General features: G+C 37.2%; 1 protein-coding gene across 3 annotated transcripts in view; it reads left to right on the top strand.

Annotated features, from left to right (window-relative positions):
• The window catches only part of EYA3 (EYA transcriptional coactivator and phosphatase 3), a 109637-nt gene that overhangs the window by 23162 nt on the left and 62667 nt on the right, over positions 1 to 23808 (top strand). For 2 of the 3 annotated variants that reach the window (XM_004741038.3, XM_004741040.3), the window contains exon 2: positions 16400 to 16500. The exons of the other annotated variant lie outside the window; for it this stretch is intronic. In XM_004741038.3, the coding sequence (XP_004741095.1) occupies positions 16468 to 16500 (33 nt within the window). In that variant the 5' untranslated portion in view covers positions 16400 to 16467. The remainder of the gene's footprint in view (positions 1 to 16399; positions 16501 to 23808) is intronic. 3 annotated transcript variants of the gene reach the window in all.

Genomic DNA, 23808 nt, shown 5'->3' with positions numbered 1-23808 from the left:
TTCTAAGTCCCTTAAATATTTTTTAAAAGAAAACAGTACTGTACAATGTTAACATCCATAATGACACTCCATAAATGATGATGTGGGCTTTTATGTGACTTTTCTCTTTTAAGACTTCCAACTAAAGAATTCTCTTTGAGGGGTGGTTAGGTGGCTGCCTTTGGCTTGGGTCATGACATCAGGGCCCTGGGATCGAGCCCTGTATTGGGCTCTTTCCTTGGTCAGCCGCGAGTCTATTTCTCTCTCTCCCTCTGTTATCTCTCTCACTTTCTCTGTCTTGAATAAATAGATAAAATCTTTTAAAAATTTTTTTTCTTTGGATTTTTTTTTTCTCTTTGTTTTTGTCAGACACATGTTTTCATGGTATCATTGGGTTTGCAAAGTATTTTGCTATGTAGTAATTCTTCTGGCTTGATAAATGTGTATATGTTTTGCAGAGATCGTTGGTTCATTGCCTATCTCTTAAGTACCCTCTACTTTGTGTTTTTGTCCTTAAGTAAATATCAGTTTCTATTTTTTTTTTTTAAGATTTTATATATTTATTTGACACAAGCAGGGGGAGGAGTAGAGGGAGAAGAAAGAAGCAGGCAGGTTCCTCATTGAGCAGAGAGCCTAAAGCAGAGCTCATTCCCAGGACCCTGGGATCATGATCTGAGCAGAAGGCAGATGTTTAACCGACTAAGACACCCAGGCATCCCAGGTATCTGTTTTCTTATTTTAGGTGTAATTGCTTCTGAATGATGGAATTGTTTAGATCTACCTATAGTGGCTTAGCATAGGTGAAGAATTCTTCTACCACTCCAGTTTAGGTAGGGAAGGAGTGTCTGTTGAGGATAGTCATATTTAAAATAAAAAATTTATACAATTTGACCTTATTTAAGTCATCTATGTAATGGAAAACTCTTCTGTTAAGATATCAAGTAGTACTGCCATTTCATGTACTCATGAACTGTTGATTCAACTCTGTTTATAATTTTCTTAACCAGCATTTCAGTCCATTTACTCATAAATTGATCTAACTATATTTATAATTTTATTTGCATATATTACAGTTACAGAATTTTAATCAACTTTGTATATAATTAATTTTTTCTAAATATGTAAATAGATCCTTTTATGATGTTATGAGATATAATTCACATATAATAAATTCATCATATTAAGTGTACAGTTCTATGAGTTTTACAAATACATACCATCATGTAATGACCAATATAATCAAGATGGAGAATAGTTCCATCATCCCAGTAAAGTTCCCTTGTAACCCTGTGGAAGCAGTCCTGTCTCCCATCCCTAGCACCTGGCAACCACTGATATCTTTTCTGTCCTTACAGTTATATAAAAAATGCCGTATGAATGGAAGTATACAATATGTAGATGCCTGACCTTGGCTTCTTCCACTTAGCATAGTGGAGATTCATCTAAGTTGTTCCATGAATTGCTGCATAATATTCCATCCTATAAATATACAACAGTCGATTCATTTACCGGTTTAAAGGACATTTAAGTTGTTTACAGTTTTCACTGTATATGTGAACAAAGCCACTATATGCATTCATGTACGGGTTTTTGTGTGAACATAAGTTTTCATTTAGGTGGATACTTCAGTGGGATTCAGTGGGTCATATGGTAAACATATGTTTAGTTTATAAGAAACTACCAAACTTTTCCGCAGTGGCAGTGTTGTACCTTTTTGCATTCATACTAGTAACGTGTGAGAATTGTAGTTGTTTTACATCCTTGTCAACACTTGGTATGGCCAGTTTTCCTTTGTTTATTGCAGCCATGCTAGTGTGTAGTGATACCCTCTTTTTTAAAGATAAGTTTTTTATTTTGGTATAATTTTAATTTTGGAATAATACAATCCAGGCTTGAAAACAACATTAATCTCATTGTGTATCTGCATCAGAGCTCTTAGATGATCAAGGTGCATTGTCAGTGAGCAGTAATATTTTGAAAGGAATCTTTTTTTCTATGCAGTAGGTCTCAGCAGTGGGACTAAAACATTCAGAATGCTGGGGCACCTGGGTGGCTCAAGTCGGCTGAGCATCCAACTGTTGATTTATTTTGGCTGAGGTCGGTCTCAGGGTCGTGAGATCAAGCCCAGACTGCTCCACATTTAGCATGGAGTCTGCTTGTCCCTCTCTCTGTGGCGCCTCTCCGCTAACACACACTTACGTTCACACTCTCTCCCTAAAATAAATAAATAGAATCTTAAAAAAAAATTTTTTTTCAGATAACCACATTGTAAATTGATGTGCTGTCGTCCAGGCTTTGTTGTTACATTTACAGAGTGCAGGCAGACTAGCTTTAGCATAATTCTTAAGGGCCCTGGCATTTTTGAAATGCAAGAGTCAGCCTCTCTTTTGAAGCTTTGAGGCCAGGTGTTGATTTCTTCTCTCCAGCTATGAAAGTCCTGGATGGCATCTTCTTCCAACTTAAGGCTGTTTGATCTGCATTTAAAATCTGTTGTTTAGGGAAGCCACCTTCATCAGTATCTTATCTAGATCTTCTGGAGAACTTTATACAGCTTCTACATCAGCACTTGCTACTTCACTATGCGTTTTTATGAAACGGAGATGGCTTCTTTCTGTAAATCTCAGGAACCAGCCTCAGCTGGCTTCACATTTTTCTTCTGCAGCTTCCTCCCCTCTCTCTGCCTTTACAGAATTAAAGAGAGTTTGGGCCTTGCTCTGAATTAGGCTTTGGCTTAAGGGAATGTTGTGGCTGGTTTGATTTCTATCTAGACCACTCAGACTCTTCCCATATTAGCAATGAGGCCGTTTTGCTTTCTTTTTCTTTTTCTTTTTTTTTTTTTTTAAGATTTGATTTTATTTGAGAGAGCACAAGTGGGAAAAGGAGCAGAGGGAGAAGCAGACTCCCCGCCGAGGAGGGAGGCTCAATCCTAGAACTCTGGGATGATGACCTGAGCTGAAGGTTTAACCAACTGAGTCACCCAGGCACCCCTGCTGTTTTTCTTTCTTACCATTTATGTGTTCACTCGAGCACACTTTTAATTTCCTTCCAAGAACTTTTCCTTTGCATTCACAACTTGGCTGTTTAGCAGAAGAGGCCTAGCTTTCATTCCACCTTGGCTTTTGATATGCTTTCCTCACTAAGTTCAATCATTTCTAGCTTTTGATTTAAAGTGAGAGATATGAAAATAAGTTAAAAAAAAAGTGAGATATATACAAAAAAAGGATGAGATCTTGCGACAATATGGATGGACCTAGAGGATATTATGCTAAGTGAAATAAGTCAAACTGAGAAAGGAAAATAGCATATGATTTCACTCATATGTGGAATCTAAAAAACAAAACAAACAACAAGAAGCAAAATCAGACATAAATACAGAGAACAAAGTTATGGTTGTCAGAGAGAAGGATAAAATAGATAAAGGGGAATGGGAGATACAGTCTTCCAGTTACAGAAAGAGTAAGTCATGGGTATGAAAGACAGCATAGGGAATATAGTTAATGATATTATAATAGCCTTGTGTAGTGATAGATGGTAGCTACATTTGTGGTGAGCATAGCATAACTTACAGAGATCTTAAATCACCGTGTTGTATATCTGAAACTAATGTAACATTCGGTGCCAACTATACTCAAATAAAAAAGATTTAAAATAGGGCGCTTGGGTGGCTCAGTTGGTTAAGCAACTGCCTTCGGCCCCAGTCATGGTCCCGCAGTCCTGGGATCGAGTCCCACATCAGGATCCCAGCTCCATGGGGAGTCCGCTTCTCCCTCTCACCTTCTTAGCTCTCATGCTCTCTCTCACTCTCTCTCTCTCTTAAATAAATAAATAAAATCTTTTAAAAAAATTAAAAAGAGAAAGGAGACCTAATGAGATGGCACCCTATTGAGTCCAGCTAATTCAATAAATGGGTTATACTGAAAAAATAAAGTGAAAGGTGTGTGACTCTTCTTTTCACTTGAACATTTAGAGACCATTGTAGGATTATTAATTGACCTAATTTCAATACTGTTGCATTTCAGGGACTCGGGAGGCCAAGGAAAGGGCGAGAGATGGGGGAATGGCTGGTCAGTGGAGCAGTCAGAACACACATAACATTTATGGATTAGGTTGGCCCATCTTGCATGGCACGGTTCGTGGTGCCTTAGAACAGTTACAGTTAGTAACATCAGAAATTGCTGATTGCAGATCACTACAACAAATAAAATAATAGTGAAAAAATTTAAAATATTGTCAGATTACCAAAATGTGGTATAGAGACGAAGTGAGCAAATGCTGTTGGGAAAATGGTGCCAATAGACTTGCTCAATGCAGGGCTGTCACAGACCTTCAATTTGTAAAAATCAAGAGTGTCTGGAAAGTGCAGTAAAGTGAAGTGCAACAAAGCGAGGTATGCCCAAGCTTTATAGAGAAAAAGGAAGAAGTAGGGAGGGGCTCTCCATTGGAGGAGAGTGAGTTCTGGGCGGTGATGGTTTCTCACTGGCCAGGCTAGGAGGTTATATCTTATATCTTATATATAAGATATATATATATCTTATATCTTACTGACCACTGCGGTAGTAGAGTAGGCTTCTTCTTTTTGGGGTCTATAGTTGGCAAGTTGGTAGGGCTTGAAAACACCCCCTTTAAGGCCTTCCAGCTCCATATATGAGGTTTCCTTTTTCATTTTCACACTTAGCAAAGATGGCATTTTTGACCTACCCAGATAATCCAGCAGCATTTCCTCATCTAAAAATCTGTAATTACAATTGCAAAGACTCTTTTTTCCAAATAAGGTTACATTTGTTGATTCTAGGGATTAAAGTGTTGATCTATCTTTTATCAGAAATCTATTTTCTGTGTATATATGTGTTGGGCAAGGGGATTCTCTCTCTCTTTCCCTACTCACCCCCCAACCCCCACTTTTCTTTTCTTTTTCTAACTTTATTTATTTTTAAAGATTTTATTTATTTGACAGATGGATCACAAGTAGGTAAAGAGGCAGGTGGGGGGGAGGGGGTAGGCTCCCTGCCTATCAGAGAGCCCAATGCAGGGCCCAATCCCAGGACCCTGGGATCATGACCTGAGCCGAAGGCAGAGGGTTTAACCCACTGAGCCACCAAGGTGCCCCATCTTTTTCTAACTTTAAACATTCATCTGTTAAGGGAGAGGAACCTGAGGGCTCCTAATTTTTAAATAAGTAGTACCTGTGCTGTGATCCCTTGTTATGGATGTGATTTAAAAATTTGATTTACGGTATTTCATTCCTTGCTTTTACTTGAAGGGAACTTTTCAGTTAACACAGACTTCAAAATTATATTCTTCAGGTCAGTTAACAAAACCTTGTAAAGGATTAACGTTGTGACTTAGGTACAGATACCTAAGGCTAGAAGTGGGAAAAGTAAAGATTTGAATTTTTTTGTGCCTCTAAATATATCAAAGTTTCTTAGTGAGCTGGTTTTCAGTAAATATATAGAAGAATCAAGAGCCTAGAAATTGTGCTCGATTGAATACGTGTTTATTGAATACCCAGAATGTGCTGTCAGATACTAAAAAGAAGAAAGTGATCTCTGCCACTGTGGAATTTAGGATGAATATTCCATAGGAATCATAGGACCAACCATAAGAAAATTAGTAGCTGTTTTCTTTGGGGGCAAATTATGCTCAGAGACAGAGACTGTCTTTGCCAATAATTTATTTAACACAAATTATTTAACAGTAATTTATTTAACATTGCGGGAATTATAATTTATAATATTAATATTTTATAAGCCAGTAGCATAGGATAATGTCTTATAATAAGCCAATAAAGAAACAACATACTGCAAACTAATGATAAATTAATTACCCTACTGCTCCAGGCAAAGGGGAGATGCAAGAAATAAAGTCCACATTTAGTTGAAGTGTACCTTTCTACAAGCTGGTCTTGGTAAGAGTCAGTCATTCCAACTAAAAGCTGGTTATCAGCTGCTGCCTTAGGTCCTTTGCTGCTGGTGCATGTAGCTAGCAGACAGTAATACTGGTGTTGCTGGCAAGGTGGGTTGCTCTGAAGGGTGTTACTCCAGGAACCACTGCCTATGAGGAGTAGCCTCACCAAGGCCTGAACAGATGTGCCGTCTACTCCTGAGACTGCTACATGATTTTATTGCCCCTGGTGATGACAGGTAGTATGGCCGTAGCATGAGCAAGCTTCTCAAGATCTTAAGAGAGATGGGGTGCCTGGGTGGCTCAGTTGGTTAAAGCCTTTGCCTTCGGCTCAGGTCATGATCCCAGGGTCCTGGGATTGAGCCCTGCATCTGACTCTCTGCTCAGCAGGAAGCCTGCTTTTTCCTCTCTCTCTCTGCCTGCCTCTCTGCCTGCTTGTGATCTCTGTCTGTCAAATAAGTAAATAAAAATCTTAAAAAACAAAAAACGATCCTAAGAGGGCTATGTAGATCTGCAAAGAGTAGCCTTGCCCAGACTGAACACCATCGAGTTGGTCAAACTTCTTGGGTTTTTAAAGTTTAAAAGTCCAGCACTTGCTGGACACCATTGCTCTTACCATGGTATCAGTGATGTAAAGGTCCTCTCCATTGCAGGTGCGAAAGAAAACCCTAATACCCAACTTCAAAACAGGCTATTCAAAATAAGTTCATACCACAACTTTGTCCAAAACAAACTTTGAAAACATGGATTTGAAATTATAACAAGTCGTACATAACAATGGTATTACCAGAATTGTTAACTGCCAGTCAAGATCAGAAGAGTTTTGAAGAATTCTTAAATATTAACAATAGAGAGAGAAATCTTTCATTAACAACATTGAGGTTTTTGTAAGTTAGGAAGTATTTTAATTTTCTAAAATCATAATGCTTATCTCTGAACAGAAATAGTAGAAGAATTTACTTTCATATACCTTGTAATTAAAATTACTTGTTTCATTAATAATAAATCAGCCTGTACATTGTAAATTAAAGACTTATGGCTGTAAAGGGAAGTTAAATTGTTATTTTTGCTGGACTGCCCAGGAAGTTAAAAAGCAGCATAAAAAAAGAATCTTGTTTTAGGATTTTGGGGCGGTCCTTAAGATGCCAGTTAAGATATTGATAAAGTTTTGAATTTGTAAATTTAAAACATTTTAAAATTATGCTATTATACCATGAAGTCAGAGTAATGTAACAGAATAGAGATTTAATGTAGGAAAAGGAATAAATAGCCTATGTTAATATTAGAAATGTGGGGCGCCTGGGTGGCTCAGTGAGTTAAGCCGCTGCCTTCAGCTCAGGTCATGATCTCAGGGTCCTGGAATCGAGTCCCGCATCGGGCTCTCTGCTCAGCAGGGAGCCTGCTTCCCTCTATCTCTCTGCCTGCCTCTTCGTCTACTTGTGATCTCTCTCTCTGTCAAATAAATAAATAAAATCTTTAAAAAATATATTAGAAATGTGGTTTTAAAAAAGGGACTCAGATACTCAATTCTACGTGAAAGGAGAAAAACTTCAGACGGGGGAGTTCATAATCTTGGGTCCTGCTACTGGTTCTGCTGCTTAAGAGTCTTCCTGAGGCAGTGCCTTCCTCTCTTTGATTTTAATTTACTCAGCTCTGAAATTGATTATCTCTAAAATCTATGTGCCTTGTAACATTTTATGTTATGTATTTTCTTCCATTCATAGAATGAACAGTTTCTCTCCAGTAGGGCAAAATCAAATGTGAAACATCATCTGGTATCAAATTCTTTAACTAGTGGAAGTTCAGTGCTTTTGTACAGAACAGTTAAATGAGCCAATTCTGTGCTTGCGTGCAGCGTCTAACTTCACTTCATTCTTACGAAAGAGATAATGGAATAAAAATTTAATGAATCTTTCCGTCTGTAGTGCTGTCTTGAACTTCTTTAAGATTTGGGGTAAGGGAGGATCAATGCAATTTAAATTGCTTTTTCCCCAGAGTTTAAATTTTTTTTTCCTGAGGAAAAAGAGTGGGGCAAGAATGGAGAAGTTGTGTCCAATTTTAACTTAATGTCTTGAGGAACACTTTTTAAGGAGCATTTATAAAATAATGTGCATAAACATTTTACTTTCCAAACCTTAAGGCGTTGTCCCTTGAGATCTGCTTTTGACTCTTAACAAATTACATTTAAGCTGTTAGCATTATTCCATAATTAATTTAATTTCTTTTCTTCTTATATTCTTCTTAATTTAATTTTTTCAGTGTTCCAAGATTCATTGTTTATGCACCCCATAAACATGCTCCATGCAGTCCATGCTGTCCTGAATACCTACCACCAGGCTCACCCATCCTCCCACCCACCCTCCCTTCCAAAACCATCTCTGTTTCTGAGAGTCCACAGTCTCTCATGGTCTTTCACCTTTTATTTCTTATTTATTTATTTTTTAAACAGATTTTATTTATCTATTTGTCAGAGCAGGAGAGCACACACAAGCAGAGGGAGCAGCAGGCAGAGGGAGAAGCAGGCTCCCTGCTGAGCAGGAGGCCCAATTTGGGGCTCTGTCACAGGACCCTGGGATTAGGACCTGAGCCAAAGGCAGATGCCTAGCTGGCTGAGCCACCCAGATGTCCTCTCTTTCACCTTTTAAAGATTTTTTTTTTTTAATTTTTATTTATTTGACAGAGATCACAAGCAGGCAGAGGCAGACAGAGAGAGAGAGGGGGAAGAAGTAGGCTCCCCATTGAGCAGAGATCAGGACCCTGGGACCATGACCCGAGCCGAAGGTAGAGGCTTTAACCAGTGGGTTAAAGCCCACTGAGCCACCCAGGTGCCCCTACAGTTTCCGTTTTAATATAAGATATTCATTCATAGAATTACAGTATGGGTAAGCCATTCTCCACATGTTTTCTGAGTTTTCATTTCTCTGAACAAACTTACTCTTTTTTGGAATTAGAGTTAGCTTTTTACCCCTCTGTTTAATTTTTGGGAAAAAAATTAGGAAATTAATCAGGCCATGGATAATTTTATGATCTGTTTTATAGTCTAACCAGAGAACAGTCTGAGGATAACATGATTTTACAACTATGCCTGAATATTTCTTATAGCTCAGATAACACTCAGTTTTGTTGTTTAGATTTATTTTTGGTATTTTCTTAGGTATGAAGTAGTATCTTAAAAATATTAAAATTTATTTAGTTAGTAGTGAGAGGCTTTTTTCCCAAGTGCTGATTTGATCCTGGTGGTTAAACTGTTTGTGTCCTTTGATGGATGTGTATTTAGTTACCGTTTGCTACATAACAGATGATCAGTAATGTTGAATTGGGTGGGTTTATATTGCAGACATTAAGGTTTATCATAATTATCGCAGGTGTTGCTTCTATTATATTCTTCCCTTTTAAATTTTTAAAAAAGATTTCCTTTCTTTGAGAGAGAGTGAGTGAGAGAAAGAGTGGGCATGAGAAGGGGAGAAGTAGAGGGAGAGGGAGAAGCTGACTTCCTGCTGTGCAGGGAGCCCAATATGGGGCTCGATCCCAGGACCCTGGGATCCTGACCTGAGCCAAAGGCAGACACTTAACCAACTGAGCCACCCAGATGCCCCATGTTATATTCTTTAAATCTTAGATTCGTTATTCCTTATTGCAGAAAGTATATTTTATATAATCACATCTGTTGATTTATTTATGCTTTCTTCTTTTGCACACAATTTTTATCTCTTTTCCACAGATGAGATAAATATGCTTAATCTGCTTTCTCCAAAATTTCTTGAATGTTTTTTGTTTATTTAGAATTTAGAACATTGATACTGTTTTTCTGGCAATATACATACATATATATATTTATTTAAAGATTTTATATATTTATTTGACAGACAGAGATCACAAGTAGGCAGAAAGGCAAGCAGAGAGAGAGAGGAGGAAGCAGGCTCCCTGTGGAGCAGAGAGCTGGATGCGGGGCTCGATCCCAGAACCCTGGGATCATGACCTTAGCCCAAGGCAGAGGCTTTAACCCACTTAGCCACCCAGGTGCCCCATATATATATATATACATATCTATATGTATATATACATGTATATATGTACCGCAAGACCAAGAGTTGCATGCTCTACCAACTAAGCCAGCCAGGTGCCCTCTGGCAGTATTTTTAAATCCTGAGTTCTCTACTTATAAGCACTTTTGTTTGTTCTTGTTTTGTTTCAAGTTTTTATTTAAATTCTAGTTTATAAGCTCTATTTAGATTTGATTATTGCTTTGGTATTTCTTGTTTCATGGGTCTTTTTTTTAAAGATTTTATTTATTTATTTGACAGACAGAGATCACAAGTAGGTGGAGAGGCAGGCAGAGAGAGGAGGAAGCAGGCTGCCTGCTGAGCAGGGAGCCTGATGCGGGGCTTGATCCTGGGACCCTGAGACCATGACCTGAGCCAAAGGCAGAGGTTTAACCCACTGAACCACCCAGGTGCCCCTCATGGGTCTTTTTATATCTTTTTATTATGGTAAATATATATAACAGAATTAACTATTTTAACCACTTTAAATATACCATTCAGTGGTATTAAGTACATTCACAGTGTTGTGCAACCATCACCATCATCCTCCAGCCTCTTTATTTGGTATATTTCTGCCTTAACCTCAAACATTATTGCTGTTACTCTCAGGCATTGTTTAAATCTCTGAGTCCTAGTTGCCTTGTCCATAATATGAAGATAACACTATGTCTTAGGATCGTTGTGGAGATAAAACTTAGGTAAGACAAAAAAAAAAAAAACCAAAAGAAAAAAAAACTAGGTAAGACAATAAATGTAAAAATATTTGCTATATTATATATGCTTGGTAAATGATTGCTCTTATCCTTCCCACTGTAATTGGTTTTAAAGGCTGTTGTAGGGTAAATCTTCCTGAATTCCCTCAATAATTCTCCACTCCTCCAAGATACTCATTGTTATTTTTGCCTAATTTTCACAAGATATTTGTAGGTATTAGAATAAACCTTTGTTCTCTTCTCGTTTGAAACTAATATATATGTTCTATGGATTATGAAGGCCAAATTACTACATGCCCCCTGACACAACTAATAAGCAATGTTCTGCAGGAGACCACAGAAATGTTTTCTTATATTTTGAAATCATTGATTTCATGATTTTGCCTTATAAGGCCTCTTAGTTTATAAATTAGAGTTTAAGAGGTATCTTCAGGTTTTATGTTTGGTTCTTTGAGTGTTAGGGTACTAGTTTCTGAATTCATTTAAGGGTCTCCTTTAGAATAGATCTGTTATTGTTGAATAACAATACTTGAAGCAGTTGTCTTAAAGCCACTAAAAGATGGTATTTTGCTTATTGTTTCATTCTTCAAGGCACACACATAATTGTATTTGAGGATACCATGGTGGATATTTACTAATTATGTACTTTTAAATCCTAAAGTAATCCACGTTAATAATCTTTTTTTTAAAGAGATTTTATTTATTTATTTGACAGAGATCACAAGTAGACAGAGAGGCAGGAAGAGAGAGAGGGGGAAGCAGGCTCTCCGCTGAGTGGAGAGCCCGATGTGGGGCTTGATTCCAGGACCCCGGGACCATGACCGGAGCTGAAGGCAGAGGCCCACTGAGCCACCCAGGCACCCCAATCCACGTTAATAATCTTAAGTGATAATATACCACTTTTTTGATACTTCTTTTTAGATTACTTTTGTTTATAACTTTTATTGCTGAGATATATTTAATTTTGGGAAGGGTGCTGTTCATTTTCCCCAGGGAAATTTCTTTAGCCTTTTATTTAGTGTGTTCTAAAAAAAAAACATAATAATAATACATATATATATATATATATATATATAGCACGCCTTGGAAGAAATATTAAGTAGACTTCTAAAATACAGTGTGGTCAGTGATTAACTTTATGAGCTACCTGTTTTCTCTTTAGAATTATATGAAAGATACTCAGTTAATCTGTGCACACTTTGCCACATGAAAGTTCCCCTTCTAGGACCTACAATCCAAATATTGTGCTCTATTTAGATACTTCTCTTGATGTTATAATTAGGAGTAATATATACTTTATTTTCTTTGAAAGCAATTTGATCTTTATTCTGCTCTTTATATGTGTGTATGTAGAACATATATATATATTTTTTTCCCCCTTTCTGTACTTGAGTGCTATAATAACATTGCAGTAACCTAGGTTTTTGCTTGTAGCCATTTACAGTTAAAGGTTGAATAGTATGTTCAACTTGGTACAAAACAGAAATTATCAGGTAGGAATCTAATTAGAATTTTGAAGTAAAATATTTACTAATTATTTCCCTTCTAACATTTAATGATTAAAAAGAAAAATTATAGCTGCCATATTATAAAAGTATCCTGCTTTATTTATGAACATGTGAAATCACAGTATTTAAATTTGTGACCTTTTTTAATCCAAACAGAATTCCCTATTTTTGTCTTGTCAGCATTTGCAGATAGGGAAAGTCTACAGAAATAATACCATTTCTGTTCTTGGTTGTAGATTTTTCCTAGATTTCTGTGTATAAAGGCATAGAGATACTGACAAACTCTCATGATAAAAAAGGTGTATTTAGAAATCAACAGTAAGAATTGAGGGGCGCCTGGGTGGCTCAGCGGGTTAAAGCCTCTGCCTTCGGCCCAGGTCATGGTCCCAGGGTCCTGGGATCGAGCCCTGCATCGGGCTCTCTGCTCAGTGCAGAGCCTGCTTCTCTCTCTCTCTCTCTCTGCCTGCCTCTCTGCCTACTTGTGTTCTCTATCAAATAAATAAATAAATAAAATCTTAAAAAAAAAAAAACAGTAAGAATTGAAACTAGAAAATTGTGAGAAGACATTACTATCCAAATGCTTAAAAGCACTTAAAAGATCAACTCACAGCATGTTTTGTAATTTCACTGGCTGTTTGACTAAGTTATAATAACTGTATTCATTTAAGTTGCACTTAACGAATCCACTTTATATAATGAGCTGTATTCATTAAGTGCACTTAAGAATCCACTTTTTACTTCTATGTCAAGTCATTATATTTTTGGGTATTTTAGAAGATGAATTTCATTTGTAGAATAATGTCAGGTTACATTAATGGTTTACAAAAACCCACTTAGATTAATAAACTCTAGAACTAGTACATGAAAAAGAGAATACTAAGATTTGTATAGTAATTCTGTACTTTTTAAATTATCAATTATAGTAATTCTGTACTTTTTAAATTATCAAATACTGGAGCACTGTTTGTGTTATACAACACTTTCATCTGGTTGCTAGTAAATGTGACTTGATTATAAGCATGTGCACTTATAGAAAATGGTAAGAGATCTTAATATTAAAGTTTTAGCATATTGAGAAGTTCTAGGAATGTGACAAATACTTGAATTCTTGTATTTAGTAAGTCTTATATTTCAGATTAGTCAAATTATAAATTATTGGAAAATTTTAAATTTGTAAATTAAAATATTTGCAAATAAATTACTTTTAAATTATTTGTAAATTTGTAAGTTTGCAATTTTAGGCATTTTACATGTTGCTGATGGAATCCCAGAAGATGCTGTAATAAATCATGTGCTTTCCTTGTAAGATTGCTTTTGTTTGTTTTATTTATTTATTTTTAAAAAGATTGTTTGTTTGTTTGTTTGACAGAAGGAGCACAAGTAGGCAAAGCCAGTAGACATGGAGAGGGAGAAGCAGGCTCAGGGAGCCCAATGTGGGACTTGATCCCAGGACTCTGGGATCATGACCCAAGCCAAAGGCAGATGCTTAAACATCTGAGCCACCCAGGCACCCCAGCTTTCATTTGTTTTAAATGATCAAAATTGTTAGTGATCATTGATCCATTTACTTGATTTTTAAAATTTTTTCCTAACTATAGAAATTATGCCCTTTTATTCCCCTAAATTGAAAAGCTGAGAAAATAAAGGTCACTTTTAAGATTGAAACAGTAGTGCTTATTTTCAAATAAGAAATAGGAGAGGAAGAAAGAATGGCTTCCAATTTTTCCCTTAAAGTTTTCTTGCAACTTAACCATAGAATTTGTCTTAAGAAAAATGGAAAATTCCTTCTTTTCATTATAAAATCACTGTTATTTTGCCCTATTTTTAGAAAACAAAATTCAAGATTTTAACATTTAATTTTGTATGACTTGAGAATTTATTTCCCCATAATTAAGAATAGTATTTTTTACCTTGTAAAACCTATGATCCCTTTTTGATAAATAAAAAAGGTGCCCCTTTAATGTTTATATTTTTGAAATCAGTTCTTGTGTTTAAAATTAAAGCACATGTTATTGAATATCCTTTTTTAAAACAAAATTTCTTACCTTATTCTTGCCCAGAGGTAGATTTTATAACCCTTCCCCCATGAGAAGGAATATCCCCTCCCTCTCCCGTGCTGAGAATCTACTAATTAGAGATTGCAATGATTACATATGGCTTTCAATTAAGTAAAACATGGAATACTATAACTTTTTGCTTAGGTGAGAGATGATCACACAAAAATCCAACAAATGAGTTATTAAAGGTATCCCACTTCCCTCATGATTTGGCCCTATTTTGCTCCTTTGGGGATGAAATTATATATGTACAGAAGTACATTTAGACAGTATTAAAAGCCCATAAAATAAAGACATTTCAATTTAAATCTAAGATAGGTAGAAGCTGATAAAACATAAAAATGTTTCATCTTTCACAGTTGTGAATCCGTTTCACGTCACATTGATTATGCTCTTCTGAGGAGAGCAAAACAAATTCAGGCAAGATAGCTCCTGTGGGCTTTAGTTACTGTGCCCTGTAATTCTGCAGCACCAATTACCTGCGTCATGTAGTTGGAGAGCTTGGCTTTTGGGGCTCTGTATGAGCTACACGTGAGTATTGATCACCAAGCGCTTCTGACCTTTAAACCTTTTTTCTTGTGACATCTAGGTCAGGGAAGGGAATAAAGTCACGGTAGAGTTGGGCTCTTCTGCCTCTAATCACGTGTGTGTTCCCTCTTTTTCTCATTCTGGAGCTTGGCTGTAAAATAAAGTGTGTTGTATTGCATCGCTATAGAGCAAAAGAGGGGAGGGGTGATATGGCACAACTGAGGGTTTTCATTTCCCTTTTCATTTTTTTTTAAAATTTTTAACAAGTAGGCAGAGAGGGAGGCAGAGAGAGGGGGACAGAGAGAGGAGGAAGCAGGCTTCCTGCTGAGCAGAGAGCCCGATGTGGGGCTCGATCCCAGGACCCTGGGATCATGACCTGAGCTGAAGGCAGAGGCTTAACCCACTGAGCCACCCAGTCGCCCCTTTTTTTAAAAAACTTTATTTATTTGACAGCATGTTTTTTTTTTTTTAATCTCTGTTCGTTACTTCAGTGATAAGGTTCTATACTTGATTTTGCTTTTATATGTTTAGTTACAGTGGTTAGTAGAAGTAAAACAAGTGTGACCTTCATTAAAAGCATAAATGGTCACATCAGTTTTGGAGAAGTGTCATTTTCATTTGTGTTGAATAGATACGGAGTTTTTGTTTTTATAATGTGTTTAGTTTCATGATACGTACCTATTTCTTGCCAGCAGGCCACAGTAGGAAGTTCATACCAGTAAATGGGGGGTTTTGAGTCCTCTATTTTTCTTTCTTAGTTTGAAAAATGAGGACAGGAAGAGCGGGGTCTGAGAAGGTAGAGTTTGCTTAAAAATTGACTAGATAGTGGGACTCCTGGGTGGCTCAGTCGTTAAAGTATCTGCCTTTGACTCTGGTCCTGATCTCAGGGTCCTGGGATCAAGCCCTGCATCCGTCTCAGCAGGGAGTCTGCGGCTCCTTCTCCCTCTGCTCCTCTCCGCTGTATGCACACACTCTCTTTTTCTCTTTTAAATGAAAAAAACATTGACTAGGTAATATATTTAGTGGAGCTTATTATTTCAGAATAAAATTGGGTGTTAGTTTTACATAATTTTTCCTTAGTTCTAAAATTCAAGGTTTTGCTTTACTTATTTATTTGAATACTAAAATAAGTCCAGAAGAATTTTCTTTAAAATCAATTGCATATATACAGATAGTTGGTTGTGAAAGTATTTAATCGATATTCCAGTTTGTTCCATTTAAAGTGATTCAGTGTGTCTGTGTTAACAGTTATGTAAATGTTCCACATTCAAGCAGGTTAGATGTTATCATAACTTACTGACTTCCTAGGCTAGTTTTTATCATTTTTTAATGTAACAGTAATCCTAAAATCACGTTTTAGTTATCTGCACATGGCTGTCATTATAAGATGTTTAGTGCATTAGGCACTATAGTAACCGGGTTTTAAGTACAGCAGAAGGGGTTCCACGTGTTGGCTTTTGCTAGGCAGTATAAAGGTCATTGTGTGCACCTATCTCGACTTGGTGCAGCATGTCAATTTTGAAAAGCCACGTGCAGGTTTGAGATTTTGAGATTGGGACTCACGTAGAAAGCTTGGAGTAACAAAAAGTTTAAAAAAATTATTCTCTGATGACCTCAATGATAATGCTTTAAGAGTTCATAAAGCTTTGAATCCCCCCTTTTTTAAACAGACAGTGAAGACTGCTGACAGACACTCGCAATCCAGCCACATAAACGTTAGGAAGGAATACTGGTCCTCATGGAAGAAGAGCAAGACTTACCAGAACAACCAGTAAGTAAAGTGTCTCCTTTAACACTTTAAGGTTCTTTTTTTTTTTTTTTTTTTTTTTTAATTTTTATTTATTTGACAGACAGAGATCACAAGTAGGCACAGAGGCAGGTAAGGTTGGTGGGGGAAGCAGGCTCCCTGGTAAGCAGAGAGCCTGATGCAGGACTTGATCCCAGGACCCTGGGATCATGACCTGAGCTAAAGGCAGAGGCTTTAACCCACTGAGCCACCCAGGCGCCCCAATTTAAAGTTCTTTATAGAGGGGCGCCTGGGTGGCTCAGTGGATTAAGCCGCTGCCTTCGGCTCAGGTCATGATCTCAGGGTCCTGGGATCCAGTCCCGCATCGGGCTCTCTGCTTGGCAGGGAGCCTGCTTCCCTCTCTCTCTCTCTCTCTGCCTGCCTCTCCATCTACTTGTGATTTCTCTCTGTCAAATAAATAAATAAATCTTTAAAAAAAAAAAAAAAAAATAAAGTTCTTTATAGAAAAGCTAATTGTAAAAGATTTTAAATATTACTCAGTTATACTAGAGATTCCAAATTAGAATAAAAATAAGGAGAAGACTTCCTAATACTTCCCTTCTAAGAAAACAGCGTTCTTAAATTCAGTTTTGTTAGTATAATTCTAGAGAGTCTGCTTAGAAAATACAGTATTAAAAAATTACATATTGTATTTGGAAATGCCATTAAAATAGAAAAAACACCAATGGCTATTCTTAAAGTTTTTAGAAAATAAAAGAGGGCATCTGTTTACCAGTAAAACAGTATATATACGTATCATTTCTGCCTGAAAACTTAGTTTTATCTTTACCTAAATTTCTCTGATTGACTTAATTAATTAATTTTTAAATTACTTAAAAGATTTTATTTATTTATTTGACAGACAGAGATCACAAGTAGGCAGAGAGGCAGACAGAGAGAGAGAAGAGGAAGCAGGCTCCCTGCTGAGCAGAGAGCCTGATGCGGGGCCCCATCCCAGGACCCCGGGATCATGACCTGAGCTAAAGGCAGAGGCTTTAACCCACTGAGCCACCCAGGTGCCCCTGACTGACTTAATTTAAAAAAAAAAAAAAAAAAAAGTTGAAGAAAAGTATAATTTGACCACTACCTAATTGTTAAAAACATAAGATCCTAGAGTCTAGGTTAGAGTCTTAATTTCTTATAAATATTTAATATAAATAAATAAAAATTCTAAATGTCCCCAGGTGATACAGATTATTGCCTTTGCCATGGCCTTTGTTTGTTTTGCTCTTTCTGTATTTTGACTCTTAGCATTTAAAAAAGGAAAGCTGGGGCACCGGGCTGGCTCAGTCAGTAGAGCATCCAATTCTTGAGCTCTGGTTTGTGAGTTCAAGCCCCACCATGGGCATGATGCCTACTTAAAAAATAAATAAAATATAATAGGAAAACAATAGTAATCATTCTTTCAAGATACTTTTTTTTTCTTTTTAAGATTTTATTTATTTATTTGACAGAGATACAGCAAGAAAGGGAACTCAAGCCCTTTCCAGGGGAGAGGGAAAGGGAGAAGCAGGCCTCCACTGAGCAGCGAGCCCAACGTGGGGCTTGATCACGGGACCCTGGGATCATGACCTGAGCTGAAGGCAGACGCTCAATGACTGAGACACCCAGGCGCCCCTCAAGATACTTTTATATTAAAGAATTTTTTCCTTTTGTGTTGTTTCTCTTTCTGAAGTTAGATAAATCCTAAGGCAATTTACTATCCTGAATGAGCCTCTTGTATTTCATAGTAAGAAAGAATGTAGAATAATAATATGTTTACATTTATGAAAATCCAACTTGGAAAAAAATTGAGTTTTGAAAGCAGATGATAGGGCATGTTTTTCATGTTCTAGATGTATTCTTTATATCACAGAAGGATGGGCACTGGCTTGCATCAAGTCCTTTAATACATTTTTAGTATTTGTTGTTACATTGAGAGTACATGCTAATGATTACTTTGCCATTATTCTTTTAGCCCCCTTTCTTAAGGTAAGTATAAAACTAGAAAGAGCAGGACGCCTGGATGGCTCAGTTGGTTAAGCATCTGCTTTCAGCTCAGGCCACAATCCGAGAATCTTGGGATCAAGTCTGGCATCAGGCTCCCTGTTCAGCAGGAAGTCTGCTTCTCGCTCTCTGACAAATAAATAAAGAAAATCTTTTTTAATAAATAAAACTAGAAAGACATAAGCAATTGGTAAAATGATCTTGGAACATATGAAGTGTCATCCCTTATCCCTGATGGGGCAACAATAATTAGGGAAATGGTAGAACTAAAAATCATCCTTAGCAGTGTTCCTAGGATATGTACTATGAGAACACATAGCTAAATTAGAGGCATTAAGTATGCCAAAGAAAATTATGTCATTGAGTTTTTATGTAGCAAGACAGAAGTCTAGTCAGGAGGTCTAGTTTCAAGACTTATGTGTTGACACATTATGGAAATGGGTATTACTAGTTACTCCGTATTTATTGAAAGTAATGAGAATTGTGAGGCTGACCTGCTGGTGAGTCATCTTTTCTGCTCTGCTTCATTTCCTTGCTGTTCTGTTCAATTTCTATAACACAATGTACAAAACCTGACTGTTAAGAAGGTGAGAAATTAAAGCATTTTTAAAAAATTAAAGCATTTTAAAAACAAATTTTCTACTGACTGTAAATGGTGATTGTCACAGAGTGTCATTTATTTTGATTTGTGTCTTAATTTAGAAAGGTAACTGAGTGACGACATGGGGAGGTCAGTGCCACTGAAAGAAGAGTTTAATGTTACTCATTGTCCTTAGATATGGAAAGCATGGCACACCACCCAGGGCCAAAGGGAGACGCACCAGTGTCAGTTAGGAGGCAGGAAGGAGCAACGGGAATTTATAGGCCACGGGCTTTATTGGGGTTACCACAGGCAAGGCGAGGTAAACAAGGTTTAGTTTGTTTGAATAATTCCAAGGGCTTTGGGGGCATTGTGGCTGTCAGTAGGTGTCTGGTGTCTGTTTCTGGGTGGGATGATTAGAGCAAGGGAAATACTGACTTGATGTGTATGTTGGAAAGGAGATGGATCAGAGTATGGGCCCTGCATCACAAGGGAGATGTACACAACTTGGGTCAATAGTTTGTCCCTATGATGAATGGATGCCAACTAGACAAATATGGAATCTAAGAAAACATGAAATTTTTTAAAAAACATGAATATTTATGAACTGTTAAAAATAATTAGAGTAGGAAGAGTAAATATTGTACTTTGAGGAGAAAAGTATTCACAGGCTGTAGTAGAGGTCTAAAATTTGAGTAGAAAAAGTAGTTCTATCCCAAGTTGATAATAAATAAAACCGAGAACTTTAACCCTACCGTTACCTGTATACATAGAGAGATGTTACTGGTGGGCATTATTAGCTGGAGTTATGTTACTCTGATTAGCTCGTCTTGTCTCTTTCCTACTGAATTATCCCTTTCTTGTTTCTTTTCTTTCTTTCTTTCTTTTTTTTTTTTTTAAAGATTGTATTTATTTATTTGACAGAGATCACAAGTAGGCAGAGCAGCAGGCAGATGGAGAGGGGGAAAGCAGGCTCCCTGCTGAGCAGAGAGCCGGGCTCAGGGCTTGATCCCAGGACTCTGGGATCATGACCTGAGCCGAAGGCAGAGGCTTTAACCCACTGAGCCACCCAGGTGCCCCAGCATACCTCAATTTTTAAAAATATTTATATTCCTGTGTGTATAAGCAAGGACTCAAGTTATTTCTAATGAGTTCTGCTCCTCCAGACTTGCAGCAGTTTTATCTTATAAACCTAAAATTTTGAGATGTCAGGGCAGAGCCAGCATTGATCATCTGAAAAATCACAGAGTCATCCACAGAACACAGATATTCTGAATTCATGTACTGTGTTACTAGTATTCCCTTGCTCTGTTATGTTAAAAGCATAATTTTTTTTTTTTTTTAAGCAGAGGCACAAATAGAACCCTGATTCACAAATTTGTCAGTGGTTCTTTTTGTGTTATCTTTAGTTATAACATGCCCATAAGATTATGTCATTTTTTAAAATAACAGGTTTGAGATACAATTCACATCTTCTTTTTAAAATGCAATTCAGGGGCGCCTGGGTGGCTCAGTCGGTTAAGCTGCTGCCTTCCGCTCGGTCATGATCCCAGTGTCCTGGGATCGAGTCCCACATCGGGCTCTCTGCTCAGCCAGAAGCCTGCTTCTTCCCCCCCCTCTCTCTCTGCCTTCCTCTCTGCCTACTTGTAATCTCTGTGTCTGTCAAATAAATAAATAAAATCTTTAAAAAAAAAAAAAAAGCAATTCAGTGGTTTTTGGTATAGTCACAGTGTTTTTCAGTCATCACCAGAATCCGTTTTAAAACATTTTCATCATTCCCAAAAGAAACTCCATACCCATTAGCAGTCACCCCCCAATTTCCCCATCCCCTGCAGCCCTAGGCAACTACTAATCTAATTTCTGTCTACAAATTTACTGATTTGTGGACATTTCATATAAATGGAATCATACAGTTTGTGATTCTTTGTGACCAGCTTCCTCCACTTAGCCTAGTCTTTTCACACGGTTCATTTACTTTGCAACATGTCTCAGTACTTCACTCCCTTTTATTGCTAAATAATATTGTATGGATTTTTAAATTTTATCAGTCATTATTTAATTTAGCATTATTTTATCATTTTATTTATCCATTTATCCATTCATTCATGTTGTTTTTACTTTTTTGTATTTTGAATAATGTTATGAACACGGTGTCTGGGTGGCTCCATGGGCTAAAGCCTCTGCCTTCGGCTCAGGTCATGATCCTAGGGTCCTGGGATCGAACCCCACATCGGGCTCTCTGCTCAGCAGGGAGCCTGCTTTCCTTCGTCTCTCTCTGCCTGCCTCTCTGCCTATTTGTGATCTCTCTCTGTCAAATAAATAAATAAGTAAATAATCTTTTTAAAAAATGCTGTTATGAACATCTATGGACATATGTTTTCATTTCTCTTGGTTATATAGCTAGGAATCAAATGGCTGGGTTATATGGTAATTCTATATTTAACCACTTGAGGAACTACTAAACTGTTGCTGGGGGAAGAGGGGTAGGGAGAGGGTGGTGGGGTTATGGACACTGGAGGGGGGTATGTGCTATGGTGAGTGATGTGAAGTGTGTAAACCTGACAATTCACAGACCTATAGCCCTGGGGCTAATAATACATTATATGTTTATAAAAAAATAAAAAATTAGCTGTGATAATAACATTTTCTTCCCCCCAAACTTTTTTTGTTTGGTAGATATGATTTTAGGTACATTTTCTCCATTTCTAATATTATTCTTTGTACTGGGTTGGCACTGTAATAAATAAAAAGTGAAATAAAATTTGAAAGACCCTATGGTGTGGGTGCCTGGGTGGCTCTGTTGGTTAAGTGGCTGCCTTCAGCTCAGGTTATGATCCTGGGGTCCTGGGATGGAGCCCCACGTTGGGCTTCCCTGCTCAGTGGGAATCTGCTTCTCCCTCTGTCGGCCCTCCACTTATGCTCTCTCGGTCTTTCTCTCTCAAATAATAAAAAAAAAACTTTCGGGGTGCCTGGGTGGCTCAGTGGGTTAAGCCGCTGCCTTGGGCTCAGGTCATGATCTCAGGGTCCTGGGATCGAGTTCCGCATCGGGCTCTCTGCCCAGCAGGGAGCCTGCTTCCTCCTCTCTCTCTCTGCCTGCCTCTCTGCCTACTTGTGATATCTGTCTGTCAAATAAAAAAAAAAATCTTTAAAAAAAAAACTTTAAAAATAATAATTATTTTATTTTATTATTTTTTAAAAGATTTTATTTATTTATTTGACAGAGTTCACAAATAGGCAGAGAGGCAAGCAAAGAGAAAGAGGAGAAAGCAGGCTCCCCTCGGAGCAGAGAGCCTGATGTGGGGCTCGATCTCAGGACCCTGGGATCATGACCTGAGCCAAAGGCAGAGACTTTAACCCACTGAGCCACCCAGGTGCCCCAGAAAAATAATAATAATTTTTAAAGGCCCTCTAGTATAATTTGTTAATTATAAAATTTAATTATAAAAAATTTATACTTTTGTATAAAAGTTTATTTTATATAAAATGTTATATAATTAAAATTTTTTAATTATAAAAATAAATTTTTGCTCCAGTTCCCTTTTTTTTTTAATGATTTTGTTTATTTATTTGAGAGAGATCACAAGTAGCCAGAGAGGCTGGCAGAGAGAGAGGAGGAAGCAGATTCCCTCCTGAGCAGAGAGCCCAAGGAATTTCTTTTCTTTTTTGGGAATTTCTTTTTTTTTTTTTTAACTTAATTTGTTATTCTGTGGTTCTAATAAAATTAAGATTATGATAAGTTAGATAACTCAGTGCTCCAGTTTTCTTTGTATGGATGATTTAAAACTGTATAGAATGTTTTGGTTACCAGGTCACAAATACATTTCTTTGGTCATAAAGAGAGTCTTAGGGTGAGCTAAGCATAAATTCATCCCCGCTGTTGGAAAATTACATTATCATCTGATGTTATGTAAATACTATCATCTTTAGGTGGGAAGGGCAGCACATTTTATAACAAAAGCATATATTTTGTCATTTGTGAAATTATGGCAGGCAAGTAAACTAGATAATTTTATTTTCCTTATGTCTAACCTTGCAATTTCCAGTCACAATGTCATCCATTATTATCTTAAGTAGCTCCTTTATGTCTCACCCCTTTCAGTGGGGTTACATCATACAGTTACAATAAATTAAATGCTTTTGTCAAAGTCCATATATTATCCTAGGAGTATTCAATCTCCTGGTTGGTTTATGGTATCTTTTATCACATAGAAGTTTTGAATTTTTGTAATATCAAATCTGTTTTTTATTTTATGGTTTTGGAATTTAATATGCCTAGTAAGAATTTATCTGCCTCAAAGGTTTTTGTTTTTCTTCAAATGCTTCTGTAATTTTTTTAAAGTTAGAGGATTAAAAAAATTTTGGGGGAGCACCTGGGTGGCTCAGTGGGTTAAAGCCTCTACCTTCGGCTCAGGTCATGATCCCAGGGTCCTGGGATCGAGCCCCGCATCGGGCTCTTTGCTCAGCGGGGAGCCTGCTTCCTCCTCTCTCTCTGCCTGCCTCTCTGCCTACTTGTGATCTCTGTCTGTCAAATAAAATAAATAAAATCTTTAAAAAAAATTTTTTTTAGTTGACACACCATGTTACATTAATTTCAGATGAACGTAGGGATTTATCTACTCTTTGTTGTGTTGGGCTCACCCCAAGTGTAGCTGCCATCTGTGACCATGCCATCTATTGCAGTGCAATTGACTATATGCCCTATGCTGTGCCTGTTTTTCTTAGAGGTT

Source organism: Mustela putorius, unplaced genomic scaffold (assembly GCF_011764305.1).
Source record: "Mustela putorius furo isolate JIRA1106 unplaced genomic scaffold, ASM1176430v1.1 tig00003853_pilon_pilon_pilon, whole genome shotgun sequence".
NCBI lineage: Eukaryota > Metazoa > Chordata > Mammalia > Carnivora > Mustelidae > Mustela > Mustela putorius.
The sequence above is the reverse complement of the archived record's forward strand: the minus strand, read 5'-3'. Positions and strand labels throughout refer to the sequence as shown.